We start from the raw sequence: 16,599 nt of genomic DNA on the forward strand, positions 1-16,599 counted from the left end.
GGCTTACAGCACATGTGCCACAGGGTTTGGGGGTGTCGTGCTTTACGCACACAGTTCAGGGAAGTGTGAAACAGCAGATTGTACCCACTGGGTCCCTAGCCGAGGTGACAGCCTCAGGGTCTTTGTATGAACCATTAAAATCTCCCACAGCCCCTGCCTGTCCACTTATTTGTACTTCAACACAAATTGCTCTTCTAAAGCATTTTTAAAACTTGTATCCTAAGTGTGGTATTGACGCTGAATGCTTTGCAGAAAGACATGGTGATGTTGGCAGGCGGATTCTCAACCCTGCGGAGTGACCTGGATGTCAATTAATTCTGTCTGTGCACATTTGCTGGCCCATCAGCCGAAAGTGCAGGATGGTGCCCTGTGGGGGACCGCAGAGGAAGCCGGGAGAAGCCGTCTCTGGAGTGACAGGGCCTGAGACCTTGCAAAGGGATCAGAGCAAACATGAGTAGGACAGGGGTCACGTCAAAAGCCTGAACTCAGAAAAGCAAACCAGAAACAGCTGCGTGTGGACAGCCAGCAAATCCTGAGAACTGGGCCTGACCCCCGCCCTCTCCCCTCCAGCCCTGCCTCCCTGCCGAGACAAATGTGTTAGAAACCTCTCTATATACTACCCGGTGTTCTAAACATACAGAGAGTGGCTTTCCCAGAGCTTTCCAGCAGATGTTATCTGGGTCCTGGGATAAAGAAAACAGTTTCCAAATTTCTTTGTATTTGTGCAGGGACCCCCTGGACCCCCTGGACCAAAAGGACAGCCAGTAAGTTGGTGGGGGGCGGGATGGTGAGGGAAAGGGGAGGGGGGCCTCGCGTGTTTGTGTATGTCCTTCTTGACCACGGAACTACTTGGTTGAGAGCTGTACTGTTTATCTCATGATGCGGACCGTTTTGTAGGGTTTTAAGACAATGTTATAAACTCCAGGGTTAAATCCCATGATGCATCTGGATGGTCACATGAAGTCATTAAGTGGATGTATTGAATGGCTTGTTGCTTGCAACTCACATAGCATTCCCGGGGCTACATGAAAGTCCAACTGGTGGTGAATGTTTGATTAGAAACGTAGACTAGAACCAATTAGGGACAGCTCGTGCTTATCCGTGTGTGTTCATTTACAAGAAGGGACGAGATGCCACCAAAGTTGTGTAGGGAGCTGATGGCGCTCTTCTTACCTGGATACAGGTAGGTTGTACCACAGTGTGATGTCCGCTTCTAGGGTTGTGTTTGGTGAGTTTCAAGCCAGGCTCAGGCCCAACGCTATCCTGTTTTCATCAGAGAAAGATGAGTCAGCTGGCTGGAGCACAGCAAAGTAGGTGGCTTGTTGGAACCTGGTGACAGAATTAGGGTTTAGCGTGACCTGGGAAAGGTAGATAAATGCCCAAGACAAACGGTAGGAGGTTGGCGAGGGGAGTATTTGGTCTAAGCTCGACGTGAGTCAGAAATACTGGGCTACCGTTACGAACTTTTCAGAACCATTCTGTGGCCTGCATGTGGCCAAGGACATCTCCCAGCCTGCCCATTCCCAGGCCTGCCCCACGGAAACCCCATCTCTGTGACTGCCTGGGGACCTTGGCTGTCCCCACCTCACCCCCAGCTCCCATCACCTCTGACACAGCTTCCAGCTGCGGCTGGAGCTCATTAGGGCTGCTGTCCCCACCACCGGGCTCCCCACTGTCCGGCAGCCTGGAGCAGGCTGGGAACGGCCCAGCGCCAAGAGAAGCGGATGTAGGACGCAGCGGCTGAGCCCCAAGGTCGCCTCAGATCCCCACTTGGCTGCAGCACAAACAGCCCTCACCCTCCGCCCGGTCACTTCCTGGTGACTTGGACTCCGGCTCGTGAGGCAGGGGGACCTCGGGGTCCCGAGCAAATCGTGTTCTCATCTAGCCTGGCTGCGTTTCTGTGCTTTGATTTCAGCTCCCAGCCAGGTGGGGAAGAAGCAAAGGAAAAGCAAAGATTAATTAAAGGCTTTGTTTTTATTTGCAGAAACTCTCTGGGCATCGGAGGTGGGTGGACAGTGTGGTGCAGAGACAGATCAGATAGCCCCCCCCGCCACAGGATCCTCTGTCTCAGTGGGTAGGGGCCCTGAGAAGGAAGCAGAGCTGCTGGGAATCAGAGAACAGAGGACTGACTTACGGCATCGTGTCCGGTCAGCCCTCCCACGCACGGCAGCTCCATGAATCTGTCAGATACTTACTAGGTCGCCAGCCTAGCTTTGCTTCTTAAGCAAAAAGGAAGATGAAAAGTTTGGCTAAACCCCAAGAACACCATCCCCTAAGATCAGTAAAAGGGTAGGAAATCTTTCCGTGAAATTAGGATTATTTAACCAAAGTGAGAAAGTCTGAGGCAGATGAGAGTATGAATCATCATCTTCAAATGTGGGATCCAAGGCAGGAAATGGCTGCTCTCTGAGTCCAGAGGGGCCAGAACCCAAGGAAACGCTCTGTGACCCTAACCTGTAGAGTCGGTATACGCGGGATTAAGAGTCGGGAGGACCTGGGGTCAGACCTGAGCTCTACCATTTGTTCGCTGTGAGGCTTTGGTCCAAGGGTATGACACCTTCCCCATCTGTGATGCCCCAGCTCATCGTGTGGTGCAGAGGATTAAAGGAGAGAGAAGCAGTTAGCAGGGGCCCTGGACTGTCAAAGCCCAGGACCACAAGTAGGGAATCAATAATAGGCAACTTCCGGGTCTGCAGGATTTGAACAATAAAATATATTTCAAAAAGCAAATGGCAAAGTGTTCCCAAGGGTGACAGAATAACTGTTCTACTCCACTATTTTTCGGGTTTTGCTTAAAGTACAAAATACAAATTTCTTAAAAGCACGGCTGTATTAAAACACTGTCATTTTTATGAACCGCGGAGTTTTTGTCACTTAAGTTTAATCTTAGTGAATGCTCAGAAGCCACTGTCTGTAACTGATGCCACTTTCTGTAGCTGCTACAGCATCCCGATTTGCTCCTGTTCACTTTATGTGATATCTGGAATGGACTCAAATGTTTATTACGCAGTTTATATGTGGAAATAGCAAAAGAAAAGACGTTACTTCTCCTTTTGTATCAATTAGTTCCTGGGAGCTGAAGCCAGACTGTTACGCAAGGATAGTTATCCAGTAATGTTGCAGATACATAGATAATAGGTTTCTTTTTCTAAAAAAAAAAGTAATTTTATTTCACCGTGATTATTGACTTTAAACTTACAGAATCCATTTATCTTTCAGGGCAACAGAGGACTTGGTTTTTACGGAGAAAAAGGAGAAAAGGTAAAGGAAACGTAATAGATTGAATTAGGAAATATTGACAGATCATTTTAATGTCTTCGTTTTATGCTGTTATCTTGAGGTGCTCTGCAAACAGACCGTTTGCAAAGGAAACAATCACTGTAAAGTGTCAGGTTACGAAACAGGCGCCAGTGGTGGTTATGGATCAGTAAGACTGTGGAAGCCCCGGACCTCTGACGCACACGTAACTTCAGCCGTCTTCAGCAGCTAGAAAGTAAAGGCATTTCCCTGTGGTGTCCTCTGACAAGGGGCATCCAGAGGAGATTAAGGAAGACAGCAGCAGACAACGTGGGGCCAGCTCAGGCTGGGGGCGTGGCCGGCTCCATGACCAGGGGGCGTGGCCAGCTCAGGGACCAGGGAGCGTGGCCGGCTCGGGCTGGGCTCAAAGGCAGGAAAGAGGCCACGTGGACTCTTGCAGTTCCCCAGGGTGCCAAGGTTCAAAGGCGTCGTGGCCTTTGAGAGGAGCCCCTGAGATCAAGTGTGTGAGAAGCTCAGCTGGGTACCCACAGCCACAAGCAAAGCCTCGCAGAACGCAACCCACTGCATTCACTGCAGAACCTGAGTGCCCACCGCCAAGCGGATTTGTTCCCTTGGCCTCGTTTTTCACTCATTTTCACTTTGCTTCCCATTTTGCTTTTTGACTGAACAGCAGACTCAGTGCAGTCCCGTACTGCTCAGGTGTGACAAGGAAAGACTTTCTTCTTTGTGTGAATTCCATAGGAAAAAATCACAAGAGAAAAACATTGGAAGATCCAAATTCATAAAAGTTGAAACTCTTGTATGATGGAATATAAGAAAATAGTAAGATAACGAAGACAGAAGAAAAGTCTGGGAAGAAATCATCGGGTGGAAAGGAGAATAGTCACATTAGATAGAATGAGAATGAAGTTAATGTCTATAATCCACAAATAATAAAATACTAATAATAACATCAAGGCCCCCATAGGTAAAGGGGAGATGAACAGTGTTAGGTATTTTTTAGCTGTAATATTAGCAGACATTCAGAATATACTGTGAAGGGCCACTTTCTGCAGCCAATAGCATCATCTCAGTTTGCTCCTGTTCACGTTATGTGGTATCTAAGCTCAAATCTGTATTATATAGTTTATATGTGAAAATAGCAAAAGAAAAGGCAGTAACTTCCTTTTTGTGTTAATTCCTGGAGGTGAAATCAGCATACTACACAAGGATAGTGGTCCAGTAACGTTACAGATCGAAGGTTTCACCACCTGTGCATCCCATACAAAAGCGTTTCTTGATAATGATAAAAAAGCTAGTTAAAGCAGTCCTGAGATATTATGTTTATTAAAGATGCTGCTCTTTATTATATAAAAAACCCCTTAACTGGTGAAGTAGTGGTGAAACTGGACTGGTCTTTCATTTCTTAGGCATTTCTTATGTCTTGGTACCAATCTTAGAAAGCAGTAGCATAACACATAGCAAGAAACACCAAGATACTTAGCCTCCAGACCTAGTAATTTCCTTATACAGAAATTCATTGTAAGTAGATAATTCCACAGAAGCAAATGCAGCCCCAAGTTGTGACCAGCTTGTATGCATAAATTCTAAGTGATTCTTTTTTTTTCTTTTTTCGTTCGTTCTTTATTTTTTGGCTGCGTTGGGTCTTCGTTGCTGTGCACGGGCTTTCTCTAGTCTCAGCGAGCGGGGGCTACTCTTTGTTGCGGTGCGTGGGTTTCTCATTGCGGTGGCTTCTCTTGTTGCAGTGTACGGGCTCTAGGCATGCGGGCTTCAGTAGTTGTGGCTCGCAGGCTCTAGAGCGCAGGCTCAGTAGTTGTGGAGCACGGGCTTAGTTGCTCCGCGGCGTGTGGGATCTTCCCGGACCAGGGCTTGAACCCGTGTCCCCTGCATCGGCAGGTGGATTCTTAACCACTGCGCCACCAGGGAAGTCCCCTCTAAGTGATTCTTCATGCAAGTAGCAATCAAATAATTTTACCTTACAATGATTTTATTCTATATATGATTTTTATCTTATGATTATAACACTATAAAATTGGTGTACATGTGGTAAGTAATGCGCAAAGATAAAAACAGCAGTTTGCGGTGGGATTGTGCTTTTATTCAACCTTGGTCGTGTCTTTTCAATGTAAAGACAGCTGCTTTGCTAAACCATTCACAGGGCGACATGGGACAGCAGGGACCCGGTGGGATTCCACCAGACAACAGTTACGTCGAGAGGCCCAAAAATGACGTGATCCTCCCAGAGCAGTATAAGGTAAAGGGACTTCAGCAAACTTGATGTATTTTCCCAGTTGAACGAAAAACAGGAGGAGAAAAAAAGGTAACTTTCTTTGCTCTTATTCAAACAGTCACGTTCAAAGTGGAAAAGCCCTCACTGCCAAATTGGCAAACTATGCATGAAAGCACTGATCACAGTCACACAAGTGTATCAGTGCATCACTGTAAATAATAAGGATGAATTTGAAACAACACGAGAATCCATTTAAAAATCTCAGGTCTGTCCTAAGTCTCTAGTATAGACATAGTTAGTGGTCGGAGCGCAATTCAATGCCAGGATATGGAGCGAGCTGAACAAATGTTGTATTCGGCAAAATAAAACCTACTTTTAGGTAGGTTTTGCCGACGTGGAGCATCACCGTGGGCTTTTTGGATCAAAGTCGGTTTTCTGACTCATAATTTCTGTTCATGTTTTGTTTGATTAAAAGCATACTCTTGGAGTCTAAATAAAAATCAACACCCTTCTCTACCACTCACTCACTCAGACAGACCACTTACCCTTCCTAAGCCTTCAGGTTCCCTTGTGCCTGGTAAAGACCGAAGCACTGACCTGGTAGAACCCTGACCTCATAGGGCTGCAGAGCGGAGACCCGGGGGAGACGCACCATAACAGGTCACGGGAACCAAAGTGAAGATCCCAAATGTAGAACGTGATTCCTGTCCCTCAAGTATCTGTCAAGGTGGGGCGTGGGTGCTGAGTCACGGGTAGGAGAGTGCAGGCTGGACCCCGGCCATGGTTGAAATCAGTCTGGGCAGCTGCTGCTGTTATGAGCGACGTGACGGTTGACGAAAGTGGCCTGGAGGTGGCTGATGTGTGGCCAGACGGGGCGGTTAAGGACCAGTTGAGTTCAGAGCAGGATGTCCCTGGACAACCAGGCAGGAGGGGGGCCTCCACAGAGCCATCAGGGTGGATCCAGGAGGGACTTTGGCTCCTGGGGGTGACCTGACCATCAGCAAGGTAGAGCCTCTGTCCAGTTTCAGGACAGGAGCCCAGGATGGAGTGAGGCCAGAGCAGATTTGATCCATGCTGAGATGCTCAAGCGTCTGAATCAGATTTCCTTCATTTTCCACAGCCAAGAGGGGGTAGGTTCTGGGGCTGGGCCCAGCCAGCCTGCAGGGGGCAGTCTTGACCTGCAGGAATCCTGGGTACTGGCCTAGGACTGATGGGGGAAAGGACCCAACTGGTCACTACATTTCTTTCCCCATTTTAGGCTAAGAGAAATGGGAAAACTACATCACGTAAAGCTGACATTGCTTTCCAAAGCTTCTCTCGCTCAGGGTTTCAACACATTCCCAATGAGCCTTGTCGTCAGAGGACCCGCCTAATAATCTTTCACTCAAATGAATGTTATGATTAGGAGCTGTCCCCTGGGCGTGCACCCCCTGCCACTGAGGCCACTAAAGGCAAGTCATGGGCAGAAGAGAGACAGCCTTGCAGTCGTACCAAAAATAACACACAATTTCATCTGTATTGTGAAAATCCAGGAGAAATAGCACGTTTCTCCCCTTGAATGTTGAAAAGCTGCAAAAGTTAGGGGTCATTTGTTACAATTCATTTATATTCATTATTTACAGTTTTATAAAATACTTTTCACCTCATATCATAAATCCTGATCAATTTTAAATACTACTGTTCTCGAATTAATGAGCATTTCTTGTCTTTCATATTCGTCACAGGGTGAAAAAGGAAGTGAGGGGGAACCAGGAAGAAAAGTAAGTCAGGAATAAAGATGCTTCTTCTCACTGGTGGTTCCCAAATTCTCGGTGTTCCCATCATAATGATAGACTGTGTCTGGGTTGTAACAACCTGCAACTTCTGGTTTCCAATCCATTTGTCTACAGCAAGAAAGTATGATCATTTTTTATGCTGTTTTCCAGAAAACAGTTTCAGAATGTCTTCATTCCCCAGTCAACACCAGCTAATCAACACTTTAACTTTAAATGAATCTAAACCCTTTAAAAGAAGAAGCCCCATGGAGGGGCTGGGTGGGTTTGGTGGTGGCTTCCCTGCTGGGGTCCAGCCGTGTCATCGCCCTGCCCTCCCTGATCTGGGTCATGCCTGCCCCGTATGCCCAGTCCTCCGGTTGTCACTTACTAGGTGATGATGACAGGTGACATCCTGGGTTGATGGCCATCCAGGCCGACTGCAGACATCCTAGGGCTCCACCGTGTGCGGAGCTGGAGTCGACACACAGGGGCAGGACGGCCAGTGTCGGGGCACTAAGAATGGACCCCTGAACAGGCAGAGCGTGAAGTGTGGGCGCCCTCAGGTCTCTCTGTTCTCTCCTAGGGCATTTCCATGAAGGGAGAAGAAGGAATCATGGGCTTTTCAGGAGTGCGGGTAAACCATGCCTTCTACGCCAGCCGTTTGCTTTGTATTGTCTGGTTTTTTAAAAGACTTTCTTTTTCTTTAATTTTTTATTGACGTGTAGTTGAGGTACTGATACAATGTCATATGTTATAGATCTACAGTATAGTGATGCACAATTTTCAAAGGTTCCACTCCACTTCGAGTTATTATAAGATATTGGCTAGTTTCCCTGTGTTGTACAATGTATCCTTATAGCTTATTTTATACACAGTAGTTCCTACCTCTTAATCCCGTATGCTTAGGACCACAGCAAAGTTGACCCGAAAGTACAGAGACTTTCCATGCACATCCTTTTGCTCTCCGACACAAAGCTTCCCCTGCTGTCAGCGTCCTGCCCCTCCGTGATCTGTCGGCTACGATCACGAGTCCGCATTGACTGACACACCATCGTCACCCACTAACTGCGGTTTTTAATACTGTGCACCCGCCTGGGCCGGGGGCAGGAGCAGAACTCAAACACGTTTCTTCTCGTATTAGGCTGAATTGCTCAGTGGTAACAAAAATGTCGGCTGGTTCCAACAAAGAAGTTGACTTCTTGTGGCCCTGAGAGTCCAACAGAAATGTCCCTGGTGGGGTGGAAGGGGTGGGAGTGGGGTGTCTTCTCCCGAGGAAGCTCGGCCACCTGTCGCTCCTGGGCCCGCGAGCAGACGTCCCTCCATCGGCCAGAGCTCAGTCAGCTGGCCACACCCAGCCCCAGGTGAGCTGGAAACGTGGCAGAGCCAGGAAGAGAGAAAGTGGCCTTGTGGTGACCACTTGGGGGCCACAGCTACTCAGAGGACATGTGTTACAATCTCCAAAAGTAAGAACGAAGGCTCCTGAGAGCAGTGGAGCGCAGGCCTCTTTCCGGCTTTACTGTTTTTACTGTACCGTTGATGGATTTCTCCAAATTTCTTTAAGTGGTGGACAGGATGCGTTCCATGAAAGTGTCCCTAAAATGACCCGTCTCCTCTAGGAAAGAAAAGGAGGCTTCAGATGGTTTTGATACTGGCTTAGCAAAGTATTTTACTTTAGTCCACGGCGGGCGCCATAACTGTGCCCTCCGGGAAATGTCACTGCATATTCTGAGCTGTTACCACTTCTGTTTTCTGTTCAACCCAGGGTGCCCCTGGCTTCGATGGTGAGAAAGGTTCACCGGGACAGAAGGTAAGTTTGAGACATGAAATGCAATCTGCTCCAGGCCTGAAGCACCTCGCAAAGGTCACATACAAAGACTGGGGCATCCCAGAAGAAAATGTCCCCAGAGAAAACATTTAAAACTTGCCCACGCTTACAGTAGCAGAAATAATGCTTCCTCCCAGATCATTCTCAAAGCGTAAGCGAGCTCATTTACGTTTTCTCTCGTTTGGCAAAAGCCAGCCCTGGGGTCCTCTCCCTCCGAGCCTCCCGTCGCCCGGCCCGCACCGGCCACGGCTCCCGTGGTTTCCAGCCTGCCCCCTCCTCGGTGTCACCACCAGTGTGTCCTGTAGGAAGGTTGCCAACACGGCGGCCACAGGTCCGCCCACATTTTTTATGTATTGATCTCTCACATTTTGGCCCTTCGCTTACCTTCCGTGGTGACCCAAGTTGTTTTTATCCTGTGTTCTATGGACAGATTTTTGGCCATTTTTGTAGGAAGAAAATGGTAGCTGAGCAATGTCTTATAAATTTGCATCAGGCTTAGAAATTGTCTGAATGCTCAGATGTACGGGAAAACATAGGAATCGAGTTTTTTTAAGTAATGATTTCTTTATTGTCACTATTTGCTGTCTTCACTAACTCAGGCAGAGAGTGCGCGGGCCAGCCCTGCCCACCGCAGACCCCCAGCACGCTCCCCAGAGGCGACCCCCGTGCACGTGGGGTGGGTGTTCAGATCAGGGCTCGCACAGGCGGGGCGTGTATTTTTACATGCATGTAACTTAACCAGGAAAAATGAACATTTCATCCCGTTCCGCTGTCCTCCGTTCATGTTTTTCACCCAACGCTTCTCGGGGGCTGTCCCACGTCAGCACAGGTAGCGTTGTTTGAACGGGGCGGTTATGTCGCACTGGACACGGCTCAGTCGGGATGCCTGCTCACCGACTCTGCATTCACTCCAAGCTCCGTCAGGGCTCCCAGACTGTCTCGTGGGATGGCCTCTAAGCAGGAGGTCACTTTTACTATCAGAGAAATTTGCCTTCACTTTCGAATCTTCAGCTCCACCTAGGATGAAAGGAAGTCCATCTAAACCAGAGGCCCAACGCGAAAGCACCAAATTAATCTTAGTTCATTCTAAATAATGTAACTTTCAGCATACGTGCTCCTGGATTTCAAACTATGCAGTAAAATAATCAGATGACGTACATACTTTATCCCATTGGCATTCCGAATTTGGGGGGGGGGGGGGCTTACTGTATATATTCTTTAGCAAGAGGGAATAAATTTCTAGATTTTTTAAAAGCTTTTCATATCTATCCAGATAACGATGTGGCTCATAAGGGTAAACTTTGTCTCTCAATCCATATTCAAGAGAATTAGAATGCGGTCATTATTAGCATTAGATATTTTTTTTAAGTGAAGAGCAAAAACTTCTAAATGAAAAGGTTTAAGGATTCCAGTTGGTGTTAACTAAAATTGTTCAAAACCCATCTTGGGAGAAGGTTTTAATAGATGGATCAGGTGGCCAACGCCCGACCCCACTGGTCAATCGTGAAATCACAACAGTGGGGGCAGTTGGCACGTGTGACTCAGTGGGAAGGACTCGGGACCCGCCAGGAATAAATCTTGTTCAAAAAAGATGAACCTGAGACTAAGGAGGCCCAAGATCTAACAACTAGTTTAGAGAAAATCTGGGGGATAAAGGAGCACGTTGCACAACTCCACAAGGATGGAGTGGACCAAATCCACCACATGGCGTTCACAGTACAAATGACCCAGTTTCCTCAACAGCAGCGACAAAAGGTTCCAAAGTAGAAAGGAAGAGAAAACCGTTATGAATTACAGGCACATTAAGAGACATATCAACCAAATGTCAGATTTTGCCTTTTTTGGAATCCTGATTGAGACAAAGCAACTTTAAAAAGACATGTTTGAGGTTAAAATCGGGGGGAATTGAACACAACGTGGGTAGTAGGTGATCTTAACAGACTATTGTTGATTTTATTAGACACAATGGATTGTGGTTACACCTTTAAATTCTATTATTATATAATTATTGTATTAATTAAAGTATTGATTAAAGTATTAATTTAATATATTTAAATTATTAATTTAATTATGTAATTAAATTAAATGATTATAGAGCACTAAACATCTTTCCTGCAGGGAAGCAGAGGACCGGATGGTTACCAAGGCCCTGATGGATACCCAGGACCCAAGGTGGGCTCAGTTTTCATTTGAATTGGGATGACTTCCCCTTATTTCCCTTGGGTGGTGCTCTGATCACCTCCTAAACACCCTGTTGGAGAAGGAGGCCTCCTCCGTCCCGTATCATGTAACTGATCACACGACGCCTGGCACTGAGAGAGGAGGTGGACGTTCACCTATGAGTCACCTGTGTCTCGGCCTCAGGATGCTGCGTGCCACATGGGGCCACGTGGAGGTGGCAGTGGGGACCTGCACCCGGAGCAGAGTGAACCAGGGGGCTGAGAGACGCAGGCACCGTAGTAACAACTGGTTCCCGCGGGGGACACGACTGACTTGTTTGAATAATCCCGTGGGCGGGCAGGGAGGTTGAGGACCGGGGGGTGCAGCTGCTCCAGCTGGTGGGGGAACTAGCTGGGTTGGGGGGCATCTACCACCAGGTGGGCCAAAGCTGGTGAGGATGGAGGGGACTCACAGTCAGGCCTTCCGGGCCCCATGAGGCTCACGGACGTCAAGGCAGCTCATGGAATTTTAGGTCTCACCGTCCAGACGGTATTGGATCAGGTGCCGTCACACCACCCCAGCTCAGCCCCATGGGCAGCTCAGGTGCAGTCATCAACACAGAGGAGTCTGCCCTGAGGAAGGCAGTCACCTGGCCACTTCCAGAGTTTGACAAGGGTCTCAGAGTGAGGTGGGCACCGGCCCACCTGTTCTCTCCTGGTGTGTCCAGCTGGTGGCTGGGATGCCCGGACTTATCAGCGCAGCATCGTGGACGTGGAGCCCGGACACCGTCCATGGTTCTGTGACTCAGAACAGCCTCCGCTGGGCTCATGGTTGCTTTCAGTTCTGTTCTTTGGAAACAGGTATAGTGTCCAAAACTCCAAAAGGCCAGCCTCAACGTTCTTTTGTTTTCCTCTTTTCTCTCTCCAGGGAGAAATGGGTGAACCAGGCCCCCCCGGCCCACCAGCCTACTCCCCACATCCTTCCCTGGACAAAGGTCTGTATGCCACTTGTCCTGCTTTCTCGTCTGTTGTGGACACAGAGCCATGACCTTGTGAGATTTTCTGAGCAAAACAAAACAAAGCAAAAAAAGAGAAGTGTTTACGCGTTAATGTTTAGCCCTTAAACGTTGGGGGTCTCAGTCTTGTGGACCCTCCCTCCCTCGTGGCTTAAGCGGGGTGTCCCGGAGAGACCCCCAGTTTGCCTCTGGCTGAGAGAGTGCTCACCACTTTCCTCCGCTGGGAAAGGCTTTCATTTCCACATACCTTGTGCAGGTTCTGGTTCTGCCACCTGCAGCATCGCTATAGAAACCCAGCCCTTGTGCCTGCCAGGCCTCCATGGGCACCGTCCCAGCCACTTCGCTGGTTTCTGGTCCAAATGCGCCAAGATGCTTACGCCCCCCGCTCACCGGTCCGGAGCCTGGGATTGATCACAGTCCATAGTTTGGAAACATTCACAGCCTTTTAAACTTCAAAGAACTAAACCTCCAGGCATTTGCACCTGAGCTCGTACAGGAAAATGATCCCATGGTCACAGTTGACCCCTGAGTGTCAGTGAGGGATTCTGCACGTGTTGTGGCTTGTGCTGTCCTTGTTAGTTTAGCTCAGCCTCCCATCGGCACGATCTATTAAAATATAATTCTAGTTCTGCGCTTAGAGCAATGGTCTGTGAACCTTTTTGAATGTGCGTCCTTCTAGGTTTAAAAAAAAGTGTTTTCAGCACCCCTCCAAGTAATAGGATGAATATTTATTTATGGATAATTTATCCATGATACAGGATGTTCCCTGAGGTCAGAGATTTTAGCCTGTGTGGTTACTACTGTATCCTCAGTTCTAGAACAGTCCAGGCACATGGTAGTTGCTCAGTAAATGTTTACCTGAATGACTGAATACTGCATTGCTAAAACATGTACATCAGATAGGGATTTTAAAGGGTGAGATTTTTTTAAATGAAGATGCTCAAATGTTTCCTTCCTGTACCCAGTAGGTCATCTGTCTCACCCTATTATCTATGTCCAGGGGTCAGGGACTAACCTTCCTGCTTAGGTGTGAACCATCTGCTGGTTTAATACCTTTGCATGTCTTCATCCAACGATGGGGAAACTATAGACAGAGCGAGGACAAGGACAGGCCAGGTGGGGTCCACTAGAGGTCTCTCTCCAGGGTGACATCAAACCATCGATGAGTATATTTCAAATAAACTCAAACGTGGGAGCCCACACCACTGTGGAGCCAGCTTCCCGTCCTTCTCTGGGGAGCCCAACACGTCTGCCAAGCTGGAAACCCCAGGGACCCGACATGAGGTTGACTTACTGTTGGTGATTTTGGTGAAATGGAAATCATGTCTTTGAGACGTTGGGAACTTAATTTTTTTTTATTTTGCAACCCACTTTTTTAAAATTCATTTTTTTTCTTGAATGAAAGGGTCTTTAAATTCTATAATGCTTTACAATTTTCAAAAGTTTCACACACATGATTTCATATACTCCCTCAATAACCCTTTTGTCCCCCTATCCCTATATGTCCCCTCCTCCCTTCCCTCACCCCACTAGTAACCACTGGTTTGTTCTCTAGATCTGTGTCTCTGCTTCTTTTTTGTTATATTCACTAGTCGGTCGTATATTTTAGATTCCATATATAAGTGATATCATACAGTATTTGTCTTTCTCAGTCTGACTTATTTCACATAGCATAATGCCCTCCAAGTCCAGCCATGTGGCTGCAAATGGCATTATTTCATTCTTTTTACGGCTGAGTAGTGTTCCATTGTATATATGTACCACATCTTCTTTATCCATAAATCTGTTGATGGGCACTTGGGTTGCTTCCGTACCTTGACTATTGTAAATAGCGCCACAGTGAACACTGGGGTACACGTGTCTTTTTGAATTAGTGTGCTTTGTTTTTTTTGAATATATACCCAGGAGTGGAATTGCTAGGTCATATGGTATTTCTATTTTTAGTTTTTTGAGAAACCGCCATGCTGTTCTCCATAGTGGTTGCATCAGTTTACATTCCCACCAACAATGTAGGAGGGCTCCCTTTTCTCCACATCTTTGCCCACATTTGTTATTTGTAGACTTTTTGATGATGGCCATTCTGACATGTGTGAGGTGATACTGGGAACACAGTTTTTAAAATTAACATTGGTGATGTCTCGTCTCCTTTGCACTCATCAGAAAGCTCCCTGACTGAGAGCCCAGAATGCATTCAGCTCCCCTCACCACCCTGCATTCCTGGAAGCCACACCGGGACAGTGGGTGGTCAAATTTCCTTTTCCCCAAGTGCAGGGTGAGAAAGTCAGCAGCCAGCCTCCTTGCCTCTTACAGCGGAGTTCCTGCGTCTTAGGTAAGCTGGAAGGCTGACCAAGCTCCAGGGCTCCTTGGAGTGAGAGGTTGACTCACGAGCAGATTCTGTCATGGAAGAGAGGAAAATACACGTACCTCTCACCAGGCAGCACTGTGGGAGCTTTGTCAAAACGCAAAGGAGTCGAAGAGCTTTGCGTTGAAAAAAATGATTGCAAAGTGTAACTAAAAAGTGACCTTGCTCTTTTCCCAAACACTTGAGAAGATCTGTGGTTTTCAATTTTATTTGGTCTCTTTTTATTGTCATGGTAATGGCTAACATTTGTGTGGTGCTTCCTGAGCACACGCCAGGCAATGAAGCAAGCTGTTCTAATTTGCACCGGTCCATTGATTTACTCCTTGTGAAGACCCTTTGAGATGGGGGCTGGCATGGGCCGCCCTGTACTGATGGAGAAATTGAGGCACGGAGAAGTTGGGTAACTCGCCCCAGATCATGTACGTAGCAAGCAAAGGAGCAGGACTCAGACCCCGGCCACCCCTGTTCAGAGCCCAGCCCTCCGTCCCCTCTGCAGGCAGCCGAGCCCAGCACAGGGACGCAGACTTACATGTCCCACCCCTTAAAAACACGTCTAGCATGAGGCCCAGCGAATCCCTTCTTATCTTAAGGACTTTCTCTTAAGATTAAAACATTAAAGATCACATAGTGATGTGATCTCTCCTAACAATTACTAATCGCTGTACCATGAAACATCATACTCCCTCCACTTTCCCAATTGTAGACCAGAAAAGCACGCTCTGCAGTAAAGCGTTGCTATTTACACAGCCAGGGAGCATAGCAAAGCCCCTTGGCATTTGTTTATTTAGGGAAAAGGTCTGTAAGAATCTTCACGTCTACCATTCATCCAGCAAACAGCAGTGATAAGCTGATCCGGGCAAGAGCTGGGGCTCAGGGGAAGAGGGGTTCAGAGAGAGCTGGCCCCCGTCGCCCCCCAGCTCCCCCCGTGGTGCCTGGTGCAGGAGGCTCCAAACTGTCTCATTCGTTCTTCATTCCCACTGACTCAGCTGTTATGCAACCTGATTTTCCACGACCCTCTTCACCCGTACCCCGCCCCCCCCCGCCAGGTGTCCTGCTCCGTGCTCACGTGCTTCACTAGGGCTGATGTCCTCTGTGGACGTCCTTCCCCTGACCGTCCTCTGCCCTCCCCTCCCCTGTCATCTGTCTCCATCAGCTGTCAGCTTACCTTCTCATGAAGCCTCGCCCCTCTGTGACATTGGGGCTGTAATACCATCTGTACACGCGCTGTTACGGGAATCAAATGTCAGCCAAGTGTGTAACGCTGAGTCTGCACGCTCAAGAGCTCAAAAATACTGTCAACAAAAAAAAAAAAAAAATACTGTCAACTTCTATTATTCTCATTCTCTGTGGTCCCTCCATGTCAGATTTCCCCCCAAATAATCCTCCCCTCCTTTGAAACCTCTCTGTATCTCTTTGGCGTTCTGTTCCTCTCTTGTTTTATAACATTTATAGGGATCTTTTATCAGTCCTCTTTGGTTGAAAATGAGCTCCTTGAAAGCAGGGGCCACCATAGATGAAACATTTAGACACCGCCGGCCTCGTGCGATGGACAGAATATCAGTAAATATATGTTCAACGAAAAAGTGAACATCTGCCTTGAGTCCTGGATAACAGTCTTGCTGTCTCGGTTCCAGGTGCCAGAGGGGACCCAGGATTCCACGGAGCCCCCGGGGACCCAGGAGCCCGGGGGGAGCCTGGAGACCTCGGCTTGCCAGGCCTGCCTGGTACATCCATCGGAGATGAAGGTAATGTGCTTCCGCGGCATCGAAACTGAGACGTCCCCGCGGGTCTCACACAAACCCCCTCCCCTCGCTGGCTGCACGGCCCCCCAGTCGGCGCTCTGTCTCATAGGCTGGCCCAGCAGCTCTAATGCATCTCGAATACGTGTTGGGATGTCGTCACAGAACCACGCACCCGTGACAGTGACTCCCTCACTAGGTCGGAGGTGTGCTGACGATACCTCACGTGATTCTGTCACTTGGCCAGGAAGAGCAC

At 48.0% G+C, this 16,599-nt stretch overlaps 1 protein-coding gene across 2 annotated transcripts in view; it reads left to right on the forward strand.

The window, feature by feature from the left end:
* Nucleotides 1-16,599, forward strand: part of COL4A2 (collagen type IV alpha 2 chain) — a 177,364-nt gene that overhangs the window by 122,052 nt on the left and 38,713 nt on the right. For both annotated transcript variants that reach the window (XM_030856756.3, XM_060287724.2), the window contains exons 11-19: nt 729-764; nt 3,220-3,261; nt 5,417-5,512; nt 7,213-7,248; nt 7,826-7,876; nt 9,005-9,049; nt 11,186-11,239; nt 12,155-12,221; nt 16,239-16,349. In XM_030856756.3, coding sequence (XP_030712616.2) covers nt 729-764; nt 3,220-3,261; nt 5,417-5,512; nt 7,213-7,248; nt 7,826-7,876; nt 9,005-9,049; nt 11,186-11,239; nt 12,155-12,221; nt 16,239-16,349 — 538 coding nt within the window. The remainder of the gene's footprint in view (nt 1-728; nt 765-3,219; nt 3,262-5,416; nt 5,513-7,212; nt 7,249-7,825; nt 7,877-9,004; nt 9,050-11,185; nt 11,240-12,154; nt 12,222-16,238; nt 16,350-16,599) is intronic.

This window comes from Globicephala melas, chromosome 18 (genome assembly GCF_963455315.2).
Source record: "Globicephala melas chromosome 18, mGloMel1.2, whole genome shotgun sequence".
Classification (NCBI taxonomy): domain Eukaryota; kingdom Metazoa; phylum Chordata; class Mammalia; order Artiodactyla; family Delphinidae; genus Globicephala; species Globicephala melas.